This window comes from Gopherus flavomarginatus, chromosome 21 (assembly GCF_025201925.1).
Source record: "Gopherus flavomarginatus isolate rGopFla2 chromosome 21, rGopFla2.mat.asm, whole genome shotgun sequence".
NCBI classification, from domain to species: Eukaryota; Metazoa; Chordata; order Testudines; family Testudinidae; genus Gopherus; species Gopherus flavomarginatus.
The window spans coordinates 17,288,225-17,309,282 of NC_066637.1; the positions used below are offsets into that span (position 1 = coordinate 17,288,225).

General features: G+C 54.9%; 1 protein-coding gene across 3 annotated transcripts in view; it reads right to left on the reverse strand.

Annotated features, from left to right (window-relative positions):
• CROCC (ciliary rootlet coiled-coil, rootletin) overlaps positions 1–21,058 on the reverse strand; it is an 83,302-nt gene that overhangs the window by 55,263 nt on the left and 6,981 nt on the right. The window contains exons 1-3 of one of the 3 annotated variants that reach the window (XM_050931305.1): positions 16,708–16,802; positions 13,605–13,746; positions 12,455–12,606 (exon numbers count right to left, since the gene is read on the reverse strand). In XM_050931305.1, the coding sequence (XP_050787262.1) occupies positions 12,455–12,606; positions 13,605–13,746; positions 16,708–16,764 (351 nt within the window). In that variant the 5' untranslated portion in view covers positions 16,765–16,802. Of the gene's footprint in view, positions 1–1,158; positions 1,243–2,946; positions 2,994–5,166; positions 5,597–12,454; positions 12,607–13,604; positions 13,747–16,707; positions 16,803–21,058 lie in introns of those variants that run through there. The other 2 variants (XM_050931306.1, XM_050931307.1) reach the window with 2 other exon arrangements.

The following is a 21,058-nucleotide window of genomic DNA, read 5'->3' on the forward strand; positions in this document are numbered from 1 at the left end:
CAGGGTTAAAGGGACATTATTTGTCCTTTTTGCATTGCAATAGCACCTACGGGCCCATCATGGACCAGCACCCAGTGCCAGGCGCTGCACGAACCCAGACCACACACACAGCCCCTGCCCTGAAGAACTTGCAATCAAAGTAAATATCCGGCAGCTGAGGCAGAGACACAGAGCTACAAAAAAACTAATACAAACAGAAAGGGTCAGTGATATATTTCAATGAAAACATGCTACGTTTGCACAGCAAGGCCCTGGGACCCTTCCTTTCCGGCTGCCTTTGCAGAGCCTCCCTGATCCGTCTGCACAGGGAATCTGAGGAAGGAGAGTTACTGAGCTGTTAGCACCCGGGAAGGAATCTCGCACTCAACAGCCTTCAAGCTAGAGCAGAAGGCCTGGAAAGTGAAACTGACCGGTCTAGCCTCACCTTCCCCAGCTAAGCGCAAAAGATCAAAGCAGCCATTCAACAACTGACCGAGCTCTTAGGACCAGAGTCTTTATCCTGGCAGCTCCCCTTTGCCACAGGCGCGAGCTTTGGGGTGCCCACTGGGGTCAGGGATAAATATTGTTTCTCTGCAGCAGAGGCTTCTCCCAGTCACATCACATTCTGATGGCACCATAGGTGTCAGCCTTCTTGTCCCAAACCCGGCCGAACCTCAGCCACCCTGACTGACGGGTCTCCACCACCTCCAGCCTCCCACATGCCTTGAAAGCAGTCCCCTGCCTCTGCTAGGTATGCACCTATTGCTGGAGTCTGAGATACCAGTGCCTTCTTATCTGTAGATGCTACTGTAATAGAGAACCCAGCCGAGATCAGAGTCCCGTCGTGCTAAGCACTGATCACACGTTTGGTACAGTCTCTGCCCTCTTGAGCTCAGTAGATCAGACGGAAATGGTGAGAGGGGAAACTGAGGCACAGAGAGGCAAAATGATTTGCCTAAGGTGCCCCAGGCAGATTAGTGGAAGCATCAGGAGCAGAACTCGGGTCTCCTGACTCCCAGGCATATGCCCTATCCACTAGGCCACACAGCCTCTCTAAATCCTTGATTTCCATTCATCTTATCTAAGAGAAGAGACTCAATGTATTACAGAGCAGGTCCACTTCTGTTCCACTGCGGCCAACAGAACAGAGGCCACCCCAGGCCAACCCGAGCTCCTTACCATTTGGTTCCTCTGCCTCAGTTCCATCTCTTCCACGTGCTTGGTGCCTAACCCCCAACAGCTCCAGCGGATGGCTTGCTCCAGCTTCCGCAGCAAAAGACATTGAGAGATCAGTGCTTGGGACCACTTCACGTACACAGCACAGAGCCCGGGTGCCACAGGGGCTGCATGCTGCTAACTGGGCATGCTCTTCCCTGGTTGTGAACAAGAAGAGAGCCCCGCGGCGTGCAAAGCAAACTCTCCCATGCGTGAGAACACAGCAATGCAAACCATGCACCGAACCCCGGGCTGAGTGAGAAAAAAGTCACTGCCCTGTGATCCCCAGCAAAAGGCGAACAGAGTTCTGAGAGCAAAGACAGCAACTCTGCGTAGACTGACGCCTGCATGCAAATTTACGATCCCAAGTGACTTGGCGATTAAATGTTTTGCTTGCAAAGAAGATGGCAAAAAAGCTCACATATACATAGCCAGCCTCCTGGGCTCCCACAGCCTGAAAGGATAAACAGCAGCAATGCTGCTAAGCTGGTGGGAGGGCCCTTCGGGGCAGCCCTTGTAAAGGCTAGGAAAGGGGTCTGGAATCTGTAGCAAGTGGCACACAGGGCAATTTGCACCAGGGCAACATCACGTCTTGCATGATACGGGCAGGCAGATGCCTGGTCTAATATCATCTGCATTATCATGCGACCCGAGTCAGAAACCAGGCTGGAGTGAACAAGACTCCACCTGTCTGCACTTGGCTGGGAGGGAAGGTTACTGAGCTAGTGGAGAGAGGACGCACCAGTAACACTAGTTCCCACTGCTGGGCACAGACCCCCAGGGAGCTGCATAAGCACAAGATGACGTGGGACTGGCCGACCAATGAGAAATGTAACTTCTGGAGACTTTATGCCACTTTAACAAGCATTAAAAATACTTGTCATATCTTCTAACAAAGGCAGAAAAAACTAGATCGTCTATTTAGGGAGCTGTTCGTTCATTTATTTGCTGTGCAAGATAAAAGTCTCTCCCGTACATGCACACAGACCTCAGTCAGGGAGCTCCCACCCAGGAGCCATCCAACCTCCAATGGAGATTCCTAGTATAAAGCAACGGTGACAGGACATGTAAGCCACAGAGCTTTCCCTGGGGATGTTACACACAAGCCCGTGCTGGGTTGGGGTTTGGTTCCTTCCATGAACGTAAAAACGAGCCAGGCTGATCTGACGAGGCGGAGGGAGCTGGGAACCCTAAGGTGTGATTTACGAGCTAACACGTTCGAGGCTCAGCTGTGTCTCACGAGGGGCACAGGGGCCCGGGAGACGGGGGGGTCTCGCTCCTATCCAGTCAGTCAGAGGACAGACCATCTCTGAGCAGCGTCTCTAGGAACTCAGGGCCTGATCCACACTGAAATCAATGGAAGCCTTTTCACCGAGTTCAGCGGGGTTTGCATTAGGCCCCTCCCAGGGCCAGAGTGAGAGTTAACTTGGCACAAGTCATCCCATTCTGTAGTTCTCTGTGGGTCATGGGTTTGGCTCCTGCTCCGTCATGGGGAGGAGAATCCTGCCTTTGCAGGGATGTCAAGTGGGACATTCAGCCAGGAGGCAACTGATCCAAGCCCCTCGTCAGTTACTCCAATCAGAGAGGGGTTCGGCAGCATGGTGAGCCGTGCACCCCAAATGGCCAGGGGGAGTGGGGAGGTGTTGAGTATTTTGAGGCACCCAGGGCCACAGGGATGCCCTCGCTACCCATCTGCTATATGGGGTTCATGCCTTTCCAGCCAGCAACAGCCTTCCGCTGCAGGATACCCACGTCAGCATTGGTCACCGGGTCCGTCCCCCTCAGGCGCAAGCTCTCCTCTAGCTGTGGTGGGGAGGCAGGTGGAGAGACAGAAAACAGATAGCATGAGCACAGACACCCCAGAGGAACCAGGCCTGCCCCAAGCACAGACACCAGCCCAGTGCACACAACCACACACAAAGCAGGGAGGGGAAGCATCAGGTCTCCCCAGGAATGGTCCAGCCAAGCTGCAGGGAGAAGGAGCAATGGAGAACCCCAGGAAAGGGGGAGAGAAGGAAGAGACAGGGGCAGAGGGTGGGGCCAGCCTTAAGAAAAGCTGGGGGAGGAGGTTGGCTAATTTGGTTGTGCAGCAGAATTTAATCATCCCCAGCCCAGCCCCTGCAGCCCTGGGAGAGCCAAGCGTAGAGAGTTGCCATCTCTATGAGCTCCTCAGGCCAGGTGCAAAGAGCCCAACCACTGGCATTTAGTCACCCAGGGGAATCCAGCTGGATTCGCTTTTAAATGAGCAGCAGACTGATTTGGTGCATTTTTAGGGTTCATTTAAGTCAGGTACCAACAGCTGATTCAACAGAGCCTGTGCCAGCTTCGCACATGCAGCTCTGCCAGTGTGGTGCAGTCCTGGGCTCCCCCCATACAGCTCTGGCAAGATGCTTCAGTCGTCACCTGCAGTCCCCTCTGATATTCCCAGTCCTACACGTTCCACACACAGTTCAGCTGGTGCCCCGCAACCCTGCTCTGCTGACCCTCTTCCCCCCGGTATCCCAGCCCTGGGATCCCCCCTCAGCTCAGCCGGTGCCCCACAACCCTGCTCTGCTCCCCCACCGCCCGGTATCCCAGCCCTGGGATCACCCCTTAGCTTAGCCGGTGCCCCACAACCCTGCTCTGCTCCCCCTCCCCCCCGTATCCTAGCCCTGGGATCCCCCCTCAGCTCAACCAGTGCCCTGCAACCCTACTCTGCTCCCTCTCCCCCCGGTATCCCAGCCCTGGGATCCCCCCTCAGCTCAGCCAGTGCCCCACAACCCTGCTCTGCTCCCTCCAATATCCCAGCCCTGGGATCCCCCCTCAGCTCAGCTGGTGCCCCACAACCCTGCTCTGCTCCCCCTCCCCCCGGTATCCCAGCCCTGGGATCACCCCTCAGCTCAGCCGGTGCCCCACAACCCTGCTCTGCTCCCCCTCCACCCGGTATCCCAGCCCTGGGATTCCCCCTCAGCTCAGCCGGTGACCCACAACCCTCCTCTGCTGCCCCCCCGGTATCCCAGCCCTGGGATCCCCCCTCAGCTCAGCCGATGCTCCCCACTCCCCAGCTCTGCAGCACCTACTGAACTCTTGAGGCTTCTAGAGCTAAAACTGCCCCTTGGGTGGTGATGGCCAAACTGCCTACTAGGGTTAAGGTGTCAACTCAGCCAGCACAAAGAAGGCTCCCAGAATCATCCCTCTGGGGCTGGAAGCGGGTTTCGAGCCAGATGCCCAACGGCGAAAAGCCACAGCTCATTGCAAGCCCTGTGGTGGCGGTCAGCGTCCAGAACAGCAAGCCAGCAGCTGCCTCCGTGGGGCTGTGCACAGAGCAAAATCCTCCCCACTGCACAGCAACCAGCTCCCACCCCCAGCTTAGCCGGGTCCCACCACCCACTGTGCCTTCCCCAGCAAACGCCAGCTGGACAGGCTCTAGCGGGGGACTGGATTGGCCCTCCCGGCCAGCACTCTTCAATCCTGGCCCCAATGGGTCACTATAAGGTAGGGGGCCCAGGGATCTGGACAGAGGGCAGTTCACTCAGCACCCTGGGTCTATCCAGCTACTGTAGGGGGCTCTTCCAGGCCAGAAGGAAGAGCAGGGGGATCCCCGACTCTCTCTAGCCTGGAAGGCAGCAAGGCAGAGCGGGGCCCCCTCTCCTGGGCTCTAGGAAGGGAGGGAAAGAACCTCCCAAATTCTCTATTTTCTACTCCCGTTTTTGAAGGGAAGAGCCCCCCCCCCGGCCCCTGCCCCTATAGGGCACTGCCTGGCACGGCTCTGCTGCCTTGGGCAAGGCATGTAGCAGGCCAGCCTGCGTGCCACAACCCCTGGGATGTGCTCAGCGAGTCTGTTCTTGCAGCCGCGGCTGGTAATGGCATGCAGCTCCCCGGGCAATACCCTCCCTGCCCTCCCACCCCAGGGTTCCCTCCTAGCATCCCTCTGCAAGGGCACACGGCACCCCCCGCCCCAGGCATCCACAGGGCAGCCCAGGCGGTAGCCACTTGCCCGCTCCACTCGCTTCTTCACATAAAGCCCAGGGAGGTCCTCGGGGGGCGCGGAGGGGGCCGGATCCTCAGGCTCCATCCTGCAGGCAGCGTCGCCAGACATCTGCGTGCCCAGATCCTTGCAGAGCCCTCCCTCCCCCGGCTCCAGCAAGGCACAAAGCCCCGGCGCCTTCGAGACACAGGCTAAGAAATCCAGCTGCCAGCGGGGCCCAGTTTGTGCATTGTCTCCCCTAAGCCGCCCGGAGACTCATTCACATTCTAATGGGCGGCTCGGAAACGAGACACAGAGCGACCGTAATCTGTGGCCTGCCACCGCTCCAACCCGCCTGCACAGGCCCAGACAGGGTCGCGTGACCAAGCCGGGGTCGGCAGGGGGTCTGAGGAGCAGCCCGTTCGTTCCTAGTTGGAGACTGCTGGCCAGGGAACACCCGGGTGTCTGCACCAGACATGGACAGACAGACACTAGGCCCCGTCCTCGGCGCGCCGGCAGCCAGACAGCGCTGTGCAGAACACCTCCCCCCCCCCAGCGGCGTCACTACGGAGATTCAGAGGAGTTCAGTTTTGTTTGGTATTTGGGCTCCAGTGATATTCCCCCCAATTCTCCATCCTCAAAGGTCTTGATCCAGGACACCTCCCCTCCCCACTCCACCCCCGAACTAATCAATGCCAGCCGGAGGGGGTGGTTCATGAGCAGGGTGCTCCCCCTGCACACACATCGCACCATAGGGCATGTTGCCTCTGCAGGAGGGCTCAGGACACCAGGAACACGTCAAGGATCATCACTCCCCGACATGCTCATCAGCTGTGCCTCAGTTTCCCCAACTGTAAAGCAGGCGCAACACCATGCACCCACCCCATACGGCGCTTGCGTGAGTGACGCGCTTCGAGGTGCTTGATGTCTAGAGAAGGGGGAAGGGCTCTTATGGCTACTCCAGGCAGAGGTGTTTCAAAGCAAGAGGCGCTCAGGAGGACAGCTTGCTAATGCAGTGGAGAAGCGGCAACATCTCAACAGCTGGTGGCACCATTCTTCCAGTGTCCGCTTCTGGGCACTTACAGCACGTGGCCCCAAGAGACTATGGGAACTGGCGCTTCAGAAACTCTAAAAGTTAGAGAGACAGGGCCCCCAATCCCCGGTGAAGGGGCTGCAGGGCCTGTCTGAGCCTCCTTATAGACAAGAGGGCCCATTAACAGCTGTGCCTCTCTGGAATTTTAATGCCCTGACTTAGCCTTCTTTAAAAAATAGAAGTGTTTCTACACTTAGAAAATGCAACGGATTTTAGCCACAGAGCAGCACTTCCAGTCCCAGGGGATCAGGTCTGCTTCTTCTCCAGGCAGATCCCAGATCTCCCAGTAACCCGCTGGGTGACCTAGGGGTTGGCCCTTCCCCTCTCTAGGCCTCAGTTCCCCATCCGTACAATGGGGTTAATAATATCGGTTCATATTTGCAAGACATGTTAGAGCATGGCACAAGAGCTAATATTAGAACTGATTCATGTTTTTGTTTCTGATCTGTCCCTCTTCTCCTTGTCACACACATTCTCTCTCACATCTAGGCACATGCAAGCCTGAAACATACAGATTTGCTGGGTGTCTCGTTTGCTTGGTTCCCGGACTTCCTGTTTGCTTACGGATGTCGTACTTGCTGCTGAAAATCCAGTTAAACCGTTATTTTGAACAGGGGCAGGAATCGGGGGAAAAGAAGAAAAAAATTAAATATCAGGCAAGCCACCATATGAGCCAGATCACCTCGGGTCCTCCAGTTACAAAACTGGAGCTAAAGGGAAAATCCCAGTTTTTTCCTCTAAAAAGAAAAAATGTTTAATTGTGTAATAGAATAAAAACCCAACAACAATATGTAGTGCTTACTGGGCAGTCTGCCATCCCTACAGCTCAAAGCCCTTTACAAAGAAGAGTCAGTATCTTTGTGCCCGTTTTACAGCTGGGGACACTGAGGCACAGAGAGCTGCAGGTCAGTGGCACAGCTGGGAATTACCACCAGGGCTTCCGACTCCCGGTGCGGTGCCCCGGCCCCTGGATCGTGTTGCTGCATTTACGATGGTGGAGACGTGCATCCAAACTGCCTCTGCGGCCCCAGAGAAGCCAAGCAAGATCCCCAAGACCGAGAAGCCAGAGTGACCAGGCCTCACACACTCAGCCTTCATTTTCAGGTGCCTCCCGCTCGAATGTGGGGGAAAGGATTCCCCAAATGCAGGGCCAACTTGCTCCCAAAGAGATTTCCATCAGTGGCCCCAAGATCTGGCCCGCTGGTATCTCGAGGCTGTTCTCAATTGTTTGTATCATTCCAGCCTGGTGGAGTCTGGAATAAACTGCCCAAGAGGTGACCCCGCCCCACCTCTCTGCTCATCTCATTATTCATATTATTAAGTATTCTGTAAACGGGAGCTTTTCCCCAGGCTCAGGCCCTGGAACAAACAAAGTTTACCATCTCCCCTAGCAACTGCTGCCTTAGCAACCAGGGATTCCTTCCATTCTTCTGCCCCGTTGCCACGGACACCAGAGCTGTCGCTAGCCCAAAATGCTGCCTCAAAAGAAGATGAGAAACCGTGAGGGGGCTCGCGCCTCCTTGCCACAGCCCCTGCTCCCCCCAGCACAGGGTAGGTCAATTTCTGAGGTACAAGTGCAGAGACGCCACCAGGCCCCATCATTTGGGGGTCTGGAATATAAAGGTGCCGGGTTATGCTGCACCATTCCCCACTGGCGAGCTGCCCCCGGCTGTTGCCCTCACACCCAGCCCTGCGGCACCCAGCTGTACCAGTCAGTGCCCATGCTCCCCTCTGCCCTTGGCCCCTGTGCTGACAGCAGGGGCCAGTTAGTGCCAGCTGTGATGGTGATTTCACAACAGGGACACTAATCCACTAGGAAATGGACAGAGACTCATCACCATCCCCAACTGCTGCACCACAGGCCACGGCAGTAGCACCAGATGGTAGCACCTGCCGCTCACCAGCAACCAGGACTGCACTTGAAACAGTGACTGAGAAAAGCAACATGTTCCTCCAGGGATAGGCTGGGCTAGCAAAGAGGAAGGTTGCCACTGGAGAGGCCAAGAGGATCAGGCACAGGACTGGGACTCAGGAGACCTGCATTCTGTTCCCGGCTCAGCCACCAGCCTGCTGGGTAATCTTGGGCAAGTCACTTTCCCTTTCTGTGCCTCAGTTTCCCCACCTGCACAAAGGGGATAATGATCCTGACGTCCTGGTTTGAGATCTACTGATGACAAGCGCTATCCCAGAGCTGTGGTTTATTATTATTATTTCCATAAGGACAGACACACAGCCACCATCACTGAAGCGAGCTATACCAAGCGCTCCCAGGCCAGCGAAGCCAGAGATAACCGCCGCTCACATGCTTAGCCTCGAAGGAAAGAATCTGCCGTCATTCGGACAGAACTAGGGCTCATCAGTCACTGCCCCATTCCCAGCTCACGGCGCGTGATGCTCGGAGTTCACAAAGATCTGAGTTCATCGATCTGCAGTGCCTGAGATCAAACCTCTCTCCAGCCATCTAGCCAGGGGAACCCTTGTAGGGGAGAGAGATCTTTTCCGCAATGATCCCAGACTAACTCAGTGTGGCTGCTGCCAGAGCCTGCGAGCTCACAACACACAGACATTTGACCCAGTCACCCCTCCGTACAGATGGTACTGCAACCTGGCGCCTGGGGAGTCCGTTCCTGAACTGCCCTCAAAAAATATCTGAATTGGTGCCACTGCCTTGTAATGGTTGGTATTCCACTTTCACGCCACGCAGCTCTCTCCTCTCCTTCATCACCCTCTGCCGTCAACCATGCCACCAAGATCACTGCCCCCCTGCAGCGCTGATCACTGCTTCTCGTGGGATCCCTGGCAACCTCCCCAAGGAGTCGGCGCTTCTCCTCCGCACCTTCGAAGCTCTCCAGCCTGCCCGCATCTCGGCCTTGACCTCCTCCTGCGCCTGCTAACTAAGGGTACATCTACCCCAGAGCTGGAAGGGGTCAGTTTTAGCTCAAGGAGACATACCGGCGCTAGCTCTGATCCAGCTAGCATGCTAAATATAGACACAGAGCTTCAGCGACATAAGGGGCTAGCTGCCCCAAGTACATACCGATGGCCACGGACAGGGTCATTCTTGGGGCGGTGAGCCAAGCTCCCTTCCCCGCTCCAAACTTTCTCCCTTCTCCCGCTGCCCCTCACTTGGGAACAGCCTAATACCACCCCGGTCCCCTCCTTCAAACAACTCCCAACCTTTAGCTCTCGCGATCACCCCTCGCTTGGGGTGTATTCTGCGATATGCTCGTGCAAAGTCCTCTGCACAGCGTGTTACTAGCTGGGTGCAGTTCAGCTGTCATACAGCACTACTATCTACATACACGCAACCACCGCCCATTACCCTCCCTCCCCCCTGGGGGCCAGAGCATCCACCTACCACCCTCCCTTCCCTGTCCCGGGGGCCAGAGCCCACCAAGGGGCTCTGACCTAAGTGCTTTTCACACAGATTTGTTACTGCACTTGGAGAAATCCAGCAACAAAACCTCCATTCAAGCAGCCCCGTGGGCGGAGTTGGGAGTGGGAGGGTCCCTATGGCCCAACTTCCCTCTCGGGGCCTTCGCTGCGGCCGGAGTCGCACAAAGGGCGGGATTCAGAGCCTCTGTTGTAGCTGCTGGTTTGAAATCAGATGCTTGGTGTCACCCAGAGCGGCTTTTCTGTGCTTTAGCCCTCGCAGCTCGCCCGGCTGTGTCAAGCGCAGGCCAGTACCCCACCAAGGTGAGTGCCAAGGACACCGACCAGCTGCTATCCCAACCACTAGCCACCGGGCCTTTTATTTCTCTGGGGCAAGTCCCAGCAAGCCCTGGTCACATTCCCTGCAAGAACATGCCCAGACAGGCCTGTGATCCTGGCGTGGACAAGAACACACACAACTTCCCTCAGAATCAGCCAACCTGTGTATTCCACTGGGTCACTGCCCCAGAAATGCTGCAGTGCACAGAGCCCCCCGGCAGGGAAACACATTGCACGGTGGGCTGCCAGTTTTGGTTGGACATGTTCCTGGAGGTTTCATCCCCTGACATAATCTTTCATTAAAGATTAATTTCTAACGCCTGGAGACTTCAGGGCAATCCTAGGAGGGTGGCAACACTTAAGTGCATTCCAGGCTACAGCCCAGGAGAGACGTGTTACCATTCGGCCCCCGCAAGCACGTTCCCATCTTGGCACATCAATGCGAGAGAGCTGGGACTTTCCGCCCAGCAGGAGGTCGAGACCAGCCAGGCATGCAGCTGCTCGGGCCCCCCTAGTGAGGCAGGAGCAGCCAAGACCCTAGCAGCAATGTACACTGGTAGAGAGGCAAGAACCAGGAGCCCCCTCTCCTCACAGCGCTTACTGACGAGGGCTGAGTTGAAATGCTGCACAGACGCACTGCAAGGTGGAAACTCGACCCAGCTATCAGAACTTGCTTCCCAGCCCCACTGCGGTGCTTAACAAGGTGCCAAAGGAGCACCATTGCCTGAGGACAGCAGTTCCCAGGTTTCTAACCAGATCTCAGGGCTCAGCTGGTTTCAATGTGTCTATCCCTCAGCATTGGCTTGCTAAACCCAGGGTTGTGAGTTCAGGGGGCCATTTAGGGATCTGGGGCAAAAATCGGCCTGGAGACTGGTCCTGCTTTGAGCAGGGGGTTGGACTAGATACCTCCTGAGGTCCCTTCCAACCCTGATATTCTATGAAGGGGAAGAGTTGGGCTTAACACAAGGTGAGATGTTCTGAGAACACTGGCCAGGGAAGAGTCCTGAAGCAAGGGGGATCCCCACACCAGGTCACCAACCCCAAGAGACTAGATGCCAAACCAAACTGAACCTGGGAGATTTGCTTCCAAGCCAGAACACACAGGGCCCATCCCCAGTGTGTGGGCCTCCTGTACACACATCCTCCTGGCACCCTCATCACTGGCGCTGAAGGCCAAAGAGAGGAGGAGGCTCCAAGGAGACCCCAGGGGGTGGGGAGGAAGGACATTTCTTCAGAACCAACTGCCCTGCTGCAACTCATTAAGGCCTGATAACTAGAGCTGGGCAAATCACAGATTGTTCTGTTCACTGCTGGTAATGCCAAACAATGAGGGTCTCAAGATATTTTGGGTCACCTGAAAAAACAAGATTTTTCTAAATTTTTGGCCAGGAAAACACAATTGTGGCTTGAATGAAGAAACGTGGCAGCTCGACATTGAGCATTAAGGGAGGGATACGACTGAGGTCTCTAAAATCACGACTGGTGTGGAGAAAGTAGATAAGGAAGTGTTATTTACTCCTTCACATAACACAAGAACTAGGGGTCACCAAATGAAATTACTAGGCAGCAGGTTTAAAACAAACAAAAGGAAACATGTCTTCACACAACACACAGTCAACCTGTGGAACTCCTTGCCAGAGGATGTTGTGAAGGCCAAGACTATAACAGGGTTCAAAAGAGAACTAGGTAAGTTCATGGAGGATAGGTCCAACAATGGCTATTAGCCAAGCTGGGCAGGGATGGTGTCCCTAGCCTCTGTTTTCCAGAAGCTGGGAGTGGACGACAGGGGATGGATCACTTGGTGATTACCTGTTCTGTTCATTCCCTCTGAAGCACTGGCATTGGCCACTGTCGGAAGACAGGATACTGGGCTGGATGGACCTTTGGTCTGACCCAGTATGGCTGTTCTTATGTTCTTATTTTCCCTTTAACATTTTTGTCATAAAATTTGAGAGCATTTCAAAGTGAAAAGTTTCATTTGGAAACCGTCCAAAGGAAACATTCTGACATTTTCAGGTATCAGAGGGGTAGCCGTGTTAGTCTGGATCTGTAAAAGCAGCAAAGAGTCCTGTGGCACCTTATAGACTAACAGACGTTTTGGAACATGACGAGGTGGGTATTCATTGTTAGTCTATAAGGTGCCACAGGACTCTTCGTGACATTTTCAGAATTTTTTTCAGTGTGTTTCCCCCTCACACACACACCATCCACTTCAAGCAAAACACTTCGGTGAAATCGACCGGAATCTGCAGAATGTTTCAGTCGCCCTCACTCTTCACTCTTTTTGCCAAAAAAAAAAATGTTTCAGATGAAAAGTTTTGCCCAGCTCCAACGATGACTTCCCCTCCCCACCATTGCAGAGCTCCATTTCTGGCACAAAGGACTTCTCCCTGAGCACAGAGTGCAGTGGGAGCTGCCACAGCACATCCTATGGTGCCTGCCTGAACACAGACCCGGGGGAGGGAGGAGGATCCACCCCCACCCGGACAGGCATGGCTTGCCACACCTACCCTCTCGCTGATGGCGTTGTATTTGATGGCCAACTCATCGCGCTCGGCCCGGCTCTGTGCCAGCAGGTCCTCGACACGGGACAGCTCCTGCTGCAGGATGCGATTCTCCTCCTGGAGGGAGAGGAGTGACGACATCTCCCCAGGGTAGGCTGCTGCGGGGAGAAGAGCGAGAGCCGTAGCAGAGCAGGGCAGGATGGGCATCAGCACCCAGCTGGGGGCACCCACCCCAGAGCCACAGGAAGGTGTCTGCCTGGAGAAGAAGCTGGCCCTGTGGTTCTCCTACCAGAGGTCCAGATCGCCCCGGTTTAAGGCATGACATCAACACTAGACGCAGCCGCATGAGTGATCACCCACGTTCCACGTGACACACCCCTCGGTGCCACAGAGCGAGGTGGGGCCAGCCCAGCCCTGTCCCCTTCCTACCGAGCCCTGGCCAGAGGCGCAGCAGGGATTTCCAGGGTACCCTCAAACACAAGACTCCCAAGGCAGCGGCCAGTGGCAGCACGAGATGTAGAGCCCTTTGTGGGAAGACGGAGGCTGATGGATACAGCCAGATCTGGGGTCCGAGAGATGGAGAAGAAAGTGGGGCCGGGGTGGGAATATCAAGCCCCTCCTTGGGCCGCATTGCTTTGCTGCCTAAATCAGCAACCACCTTTGGCAGTGGGCAACCAGGCTGGGCGCTCCACCAGCGCACAGTCCCGGGGCACTGAAAGGGTTAATCTGACGGCCGTGGGTGGCCCAGCTCCTCCCTGGTTTGGTGGGCCCCACAGCAAGGGAGGTCTTGTGGTAGGGGCCACGAGTCTTTAAAGCACCAGTTTTGCACGGCATGGGGGATGGGGAATTTAGCAAGGCACCTGGCCTGCCTGGATCCAGTTGGGATCTAGGGTCTGCAAAGGCAGCTGCACTCCACACCATCCAGGCTTGGCCCTGAGGGTCCTGGCAAGCTACCTGTGCAGCCATCAGGTGGGCAGAGCCTGGCAAAGACCAGGAACTGAGAACCCGCCGAGAAGCTGCTCCTTGGTGGTTGCGGTTTGGCGTGGCCGGGCAGAACCTACGCACTTCCCCAGCATGAGGCTCAGCCCGGTAGGGCACGGCGGTGAGCAGGTTAGACTGCTGGACACGGAGAGCGGCAGGACTGCCGCAACCCTACCTGGGCTCTCCTGTTCCGACAGGTTCTTGGCAATGATCTCTCGGATCCGGGCGGGCAGGCGGGTGGGTGGCACAGCCTCAGAGCTGCCCCGAATGGTAAGACTCTTCCCCTCCCGTGAGGTCAGCACGCTGCTCTCCAGCTTCTGTTGGGCGCAAACACAGCAGGCTGAGCACGGGAGCCAGGCCCCCCGACCTGGCACTTGGTAGTTAGTTCCCCCTACAGACATGAGCTACCCCAGGAGATCTCCATAGCTCGTATGGCCTCCTCCTGGCCCTCTGTGGCCCTGTGCACTTTGGCAAATGCCCTGATCAGTCTCAACTCATCCTGCACCTTCCTGGGACAGATGGACATACTGGGAGGCAGCCTTGCACCGCCTAGACACCAGTCAGTCAATCAAGACAATGCAAAGCCCATCCAACCCTCCTAACCAGCTGTGGCCGGGATACAGGGGACTGACGGTGGAGAGGTCAATGACAGGAGGTTGGGATGCTCAAGACTCCACCTAGCTGGATTGGACCCAGGCCCCAGAAACATCACAGGCAAAGCCAACATGGAACCAGGGGATTAGCAGCCAACCTGCTGACCTGGGTTCAAATCCTACAAGTCTGGTGGGTTTCACCTAGTCACATATCCACCCGCACTGTAAACTCACTGCCCGCACCTGCTCAGGAGAGGGTCAAGCCTGCAGGGGCCCAGGACAGAGGAGCGGGGCAGAGATGAGGGAGGAGCAGCAAGAACAGCGGTGGGCAGGGGAGAGTTTACACAGCACCTGGCTGCTCGACACATCCTTCGCATTGCTAAAAACCAAATTCACCCCGAAAAGGAGAGGAAAGAAATGTCAGCAGGAGTTGGGGAAAGGAAATATTGGGGGGAGGGGGAGATCTAGCAGCCCCTGGCCCCAAGATGCTAGTGTAAGAGATCAGTGCCCCAGCACCCCTATGATTGGACTCAGTCAGGGACAAATAAATAAACCAAATCCACTGAACTTTATTACATGCCACAGAAATCCCTGGCAACACCCAGGCTGCCGGCCACTGCAGGTTTCATTTTCCATCCTTATTAGCTTAAACGTGGGAGCATTTTTTCCCACGGAGGACGACAGCACCTCTAAGGTCCGGGTCAGCACCTGCCTGTACTGGGTTCAGATCATGCAGGGAGAAAGTCCATGTCAGGCTCCTGGGTCATTTCCCTTTCACTTGTCACCAGCAAGGCCGGCGGATGGTTGTTTCAGATGCAATGGGATCAACCCCATCCTTCCCCCAGGGAGATTCAGGGGCCAGGCCAGACCCGATAGTTACTGGGGTCAGGCTGAGAACGAGAGGACAAGAGGATTTTTACTGTCAGCCCCAATCAATGGGGTGCCAGATCCTAGCCTCCAGCTCCTGGCCCTGGGGCGAACAATCCTCACACCCCATCGCTCACTCTCTAGTGCTGGGCTGACAACCCAGGAGACCGAAGTCCTCAAGTAGGGCCTGAGGTTGATGGTGGGTCCATCGCGGGCAGGGCAAGCTCCCACCATGACACCGTCCAATCAACCCTCGGCCTCACCGCAGAGGCAAAGTGGGCTGGGGGTGAGAAAGGTTTTCGTGGGATGTGGAAATCTGGGCACTAGGGACCTGGCCGGAGAGCAACCCACTCGCTTTACATAGGCCACTGAACAGCCACCAGGACAGAAGCAACTTCCCATAACTCCCGGCAGTTCAGACCCAAACCGAGAGCTTGGAGGCAAAAGGCTCCCCCGGTTCATTACCAAGCCCCAGCCCCTCCACTTATCCCAAGCTACTCAGGGTGCAGTTCAGAGCTGTGACACCCCCAGAACCCAGGAATGGGCAAAGCCCTTTGCAAATACTTTCCAGGTGCAAGCTCCCCAAGGAGCCCTTACAAACACGGTCCTGATCTCTCCCTGCCCCGTCACACCCGTCCCTGCCACGGCAATACGAACAGGCACCCTTTACCCGTAGGGTCACCTCACACCTGAGCGCACTACGGGATCTTACAGAGAGCCTCCCCCCCAGCCTGGAATGGACTGGACTCGGAGTCAGACCCAGCCCTGCCGCCAAACCAGGTTCCTTTGCAGCTTTCATTTCAGGGGATGAACACAGTGCCCCAATTCAAAGCAATCAGTCAGGTGCCAGCATCCGCACCCGTTTTATTCTAGCGAGGGTCTGACGGGTGAGCTGCACGGGGGGTAGAAAAGGGGCTCATGCCCTTTTCTGCTTCCTTCCTGTTTTATGATACACAGGCAAGGCCTGTAAGGGGGCCTTGCCCGGCTGTTTCTGTAACAGAAGTCTGAGTTCTCGTCCGCCCCGTTCCTACTGCAGGACTCTGCAGCCAGCTGGAGAGCTTCGAGGATGATGCGGTTACAAGCATCAAACCTGAGCAAGAATGTTTTTTAAAACCCACTCATAGAACTCCAATGCCTGGCACATGCTTGGGAGACAAACACTCCAGGATGGACTGAAATACACTGGCGCGCCTTTAATACCTGGCTCCTACATCTCCCACCCTGAGCCACTAGCTGTCCAAGCAACAACTGGGAAAGCAAGATATAATATTCCAGCTATTGTATGGCTTAAAAAATAGAGGGGGGGGCCGGAGAAAACAACCTTTCAGGCATCACACATATATCCTAAAAGCTGCATCAGCTTGGCAGATCACCCTTAATCCAAGCGACCAGCGTTTTCAAGGAGGCCTTTCAGGACTGGCTCATACACTGTTGCTACCCAAACAGTCAAGGCAAATATACCAGGGGCCTGACTCGCCTCTCATTGGCCCGGTGTAAATCGGGAGCAGCCCCCGTGAAAACAGCGTGAAACCGGTGTGAAATCCGAATCAGGCACTGGGTCCCTCCCCCGGCAATTCGCACGGCCCTGGGAGGTGTAAAATGGCTCAGAAGTCGGGGCTGGCTGGAGCCACAGCAGGGAGAGCGGGAGTCGGTGCCACACTTCCAGGCGAGGAAGCGCCTGAACCCCAGGGCGGCCCGGGAGTTTCTGATCCGGAGTGAGCCCAGAACCGGGCGCTCCCCCCACCCAGTCCCTGCCCGGATCCTTTCACCTCCGCATCGGGACCGGCCCCCTCGTCAAAGCGAAACCACCCCACCAACCTGGATCACCGCCTCCAGTTTCGGCTCGGCGTCCGCTGCGCGCTCGGGGGCGCTCATGGGGGGTCCCCGGGAGATCCGCGAGCCCCCCACCAGCCAGCCCGGCCCGGCCCGGCTCGGCCCAGCCCAGCGCCTCCCCTCCCCGGCTGCTAGCGGCTCAGGAGCGTCCCCTCGCCCGGGGCCACCCGCGGGACTCGCCAGCAGGATCAATTCCCCTCCCCCGGTGGCCCACGGCCAGGGAGACCCAGGGCGGCCCGGGAGGAGGGCAGACGGCCGAGGAATCCCGCCCCTTCCTGGAGATTTCATTCACGACCATCGTCTCCCTGCCCTGGGGTCCTAACGCCCCCCAGCCGCCGGCAGAGCCGCAAGCCACGGGAGCCGGGCGTGGCTAGTTGCTTTGGGCTGGCTTTAGCCACCGCAGGAGCCCTGGGTGCTGGGGGGATCGAGCGGGGAAGTGGCTTCTACATGTACAGGTGCCCCCAAGAAGGTTGGGGAGACTAGGATAAAAGGGTGTTAAAACCCGTTAATCGACACGTGTTAAAGCTGAGTGTGGACAGGGTACAGAAGGGTTATGCTGAGTCCAGGAATTTAAGATTCAGACAGGGAGGGGACATTTCTACAGGGATGGAGAATATTCAGTTGCCATTACTGACAAGGAAAACTTTGGAAGGGATATTCAGCCTCGGGCTTAGGGCAATCTCTAACTATTAAAGATCAGGATAAAATCCAGTGTGGAGGGCAGTTTACCCCACATCTGCCCCTTGAAGGGTGGGGGCGGTCTTGAACAGGGGCAGATTAGCCACAGGGCCAACGGGGCCTGTGCCCAGGGGCCCCAGCCAATTGAGGGGGCCCTGGAAAAACTGGCACCCCAACCTGCTCCCCCCACCCACCCGGCACTCCTACCAAGGAGCAGGGTGAGGGAACGGGGACTTACCCTACTCCGCCCGCCTGCCGTTACTGCTGGGGAGTGGGGGAAGCCTGACCCCATTTCCCTGGCAGCAGCCGGGGGGGGGACCCCACTTGCTCTGGCCCAGGGCCCCACATAATTGTAACCCGCCTCTGGTCTTGAACCTTATTCTGAGGCGTCTGATACTGTCCACGATCAGAGACAGGATACTGGGACAGACAGACTGATCCCTGCCATCCCTCAGCATCCAGGAGTCTCTCAGACCGCCTAGGCCTGAAAGATCCTTCCTCTTGCTAGCTAGTAGGGAATACAGATTCAGGTTATCAGACTCCTACTAGTCAAAGGCTGATGTGGCAGATTAAGCCCCCAAGACGGGTCCAGAAGAGAAATCGGCCTGTTAGAAAACCGAGCACTTCTCCCAGGCCTGAGAATTTTGCTGTAAATCCCACTATGCTTTAAAAAGCACAGTACTCTCAAACGTGTTCATTAGCCCATCCTCTCTCCGTGCTCCCTGCCACTAGCGGGTGGGGATAATCAGATGAATACTTTGCCCTTCTCTGGAGCCTTTTGCCCAGGAAGAGCCCAAGGCGCTTTACAGACTAATGAAGCCGCATAACACCTCTGGCAGGTAGATTGTATTAGACCCATTTTACAAATGGGGAAACTGAGGCACAGAAAGACCAAAAGTGACTCACCTTCGGTCACCCTGCAAAGTTGGTGGGAGAAGCTGGAAATGGAACTCTGGGTCCTGTTCTACCCACTAAGCGACACTGTCTTGAATAAAGGCAGCTTCAACCTAGCAACCTGGTCTCCTGAGAAGCCAGAGGGATGGGCAACAGGATTTACAGCAACTGAAGCAAATGGCCCAATCAGGTCACACTGCATCCTCTTGCCTACCAAGGTATAGTGCATCTAAGGGATGTCTACACTGCAACGGGTAACTGCAGCTCAGCTAGGCAAACCAGCGCTACCTCTAATCCTGCTAGCAACTCTCAAAACACAGGCTGTACCTAGGGTTCCCAATGGGCTTGCACAACCCACGCTGAAGCCTGTGCCACTGCAACTTCACTGATTTCTTTAGCCATATTCCTAATGGGCGTGGCTCCCCGAGCTGCACTCAAACCTCTGCTCGCAGGGTAGACATATCCAAAGACACAGGATTCACACCGTCCTTCTGGGCTCACAGCCGGGACCCCGACTTTACACTTCACAGCTGTCTCTTGCACAAGCATTTTTAGAAGAATCTCCCACTGTTGCACTAACACTGGTGCAGCTCTGCTGGTGCAAACCCTAATGGGGGCCAGTCACCACCGCCCCAGCTAACCTGCCCTTTGGTGGACAAGATTCAAAGGGGACATCTCTGGTGTCACCAACATCATCCTCTGAAAGCAAAGTAGGGTGCACTAGGACCCAAGAGTAGCCTGGCTTTGGAGAGGGGAGGCGGGGGGATCAAGCCAATGGTGGAGAGGGATATGCGAGATGGTGCTTCGCCCAACCCCTAAGGAACCATCACTAGGACAACTCCAAAGCTCTATTACCATGGTGATACAAATGTGGGCAAACTCCATTGCTGAAGAATCCCCCCTTTTCAGACCTTGATGGAGCTTAAGCGGAAGGGAGGCCCTTTGATTTCAGTTTTTACTTTGCTAAACTTTCCTGGTAACTTGTCAGTATTTATTACAAAAATTAGACAGCGGGTGAAAATCAATGCAAAAAATAAACAGTTTTCAGGATAAAGATCAGAGATACTGTGGGGAGAGGGGAGGACAGGAAAAAAGCAACGAGTAGAAAAAAAGTAAAAGTATTGGAAGTCAAAGCAGTTTAATACTGTGGCTTTCTTCACAAATTGGACACTAACCGTATTTGTACCCACGGGTGCATCTTCCACTACATCGCCTTATTTCAACAGACAGCCTCACTTTTAACCCTTCGACTGACTTCTTATTAACAGAAACACTTCCACCTAATGTAGTGGATTGGATTTCCTTAACACACTCAGTATTTTCATGTACCCGAGTAGTCCCAAATTTGGCTGTAAACCAGTAACAATGGAACAATCGCTTTTGTGAAACCTGGAAATATAGGACCTAACCACATCAGCCACGCCATCAGGGGCTCGTTCACCTGCACATCTACCAATGTGATCTATGCCATCGTGTGCCAGCAACGCCCCTCTGCCATGTACATTGGCTAAACTGGACAGTCTCTACACAAAAGAATTAATGGACACAAATCTGACAGCAAGAATTATGACATACAAAAACCAGTCGGAGAACACTTCAATCTTAAAAGTGGCAATTCTTCAACAAAAAAACTTCAAAAACAGACTCCAACAAGAAACGGCAGAACTGGAATTAATTTGCAAACTGGACACCATCAAATTAGACTGAATAAAGACGGGGAGTGGATGGGTTACTACAAAAACTAATATCCCCCGACTGCTCCTCACTCCTTCTTGTCAACTCTTTCAAATGGGCCACCCTGATTACATGGGCCTCATCTCCACTACAAAAGTGATTTTTTCCTCCCTTGGTATTCTACTGTTGAGAATAGCCCCCTTCCACTTTAATTGAATTGGCTCATTAGCACTGACCCTCCACTTGGTAAGGCAATTCCCATTTTTTCATATACTGTGTATTTATACCTGCTACTGTATTTTCCACTCCATGCATCTGATGAAGTGGGGTTTAGCCCACAAAAGCTTATGCCCAAATAAATGTGTTAGTCTCTTAGATGCCACAAGGACTCCTCGTTGTTTTAACTGACAATGAAAGGCCTTAAGTAGAAGCCAAGGTTGAAAGAGCCCAGTGTCCCCCATGAAGCCATCCGTAGAGAGGTTAGGTTGGTAAGAATCCTTCCCAGACAACAAATATTTTCATCTTAAAATCAGCCTGTAAACTGAGAGAATCTCATACAAATAAACTGAGAATGAACGAGGAAGAAATTAACAGCTGCAGCTAAGCCCAGAAGTCCTGCTTGTAAGCATGTCTACACTAGAAACACCCTTTTGGGACGCTGTTAGCCCTACCTATATTGCTGTGCTGCTCTACACGTAGGCGTCCGTTTTGAAACACCTGACAGACAGATTGGTTCCGGAGCTGACTGCTCAGATCTCAAACACCCCAGATTTTATGGGAGAATTGGCAGACACTGGATTTGAACCCCTGAAATCCAAAGGCCGTCCTGCCAGGTGCATTGATCCTAAATCAGATCTCAGGGAAGAAGAACCTGAATTGTCAGGTCCAATTGGCTCCCGGTCCAAGAAGGTGGAAAGCTCACCACCCAGCAAGACTTCTGCCACCTGAGAGATGTGGACGATGGGCTTTTCAAAGCCACAGGATCTTCTCCCCGCAAAGTCCCATCCTTACACAATGAAAGGCTCAGGTGAGCCTCCAGCGGAGTCCCACTGAATAAAGGGCAGCTGGGCTAGAACTCTGCACGAGCAGA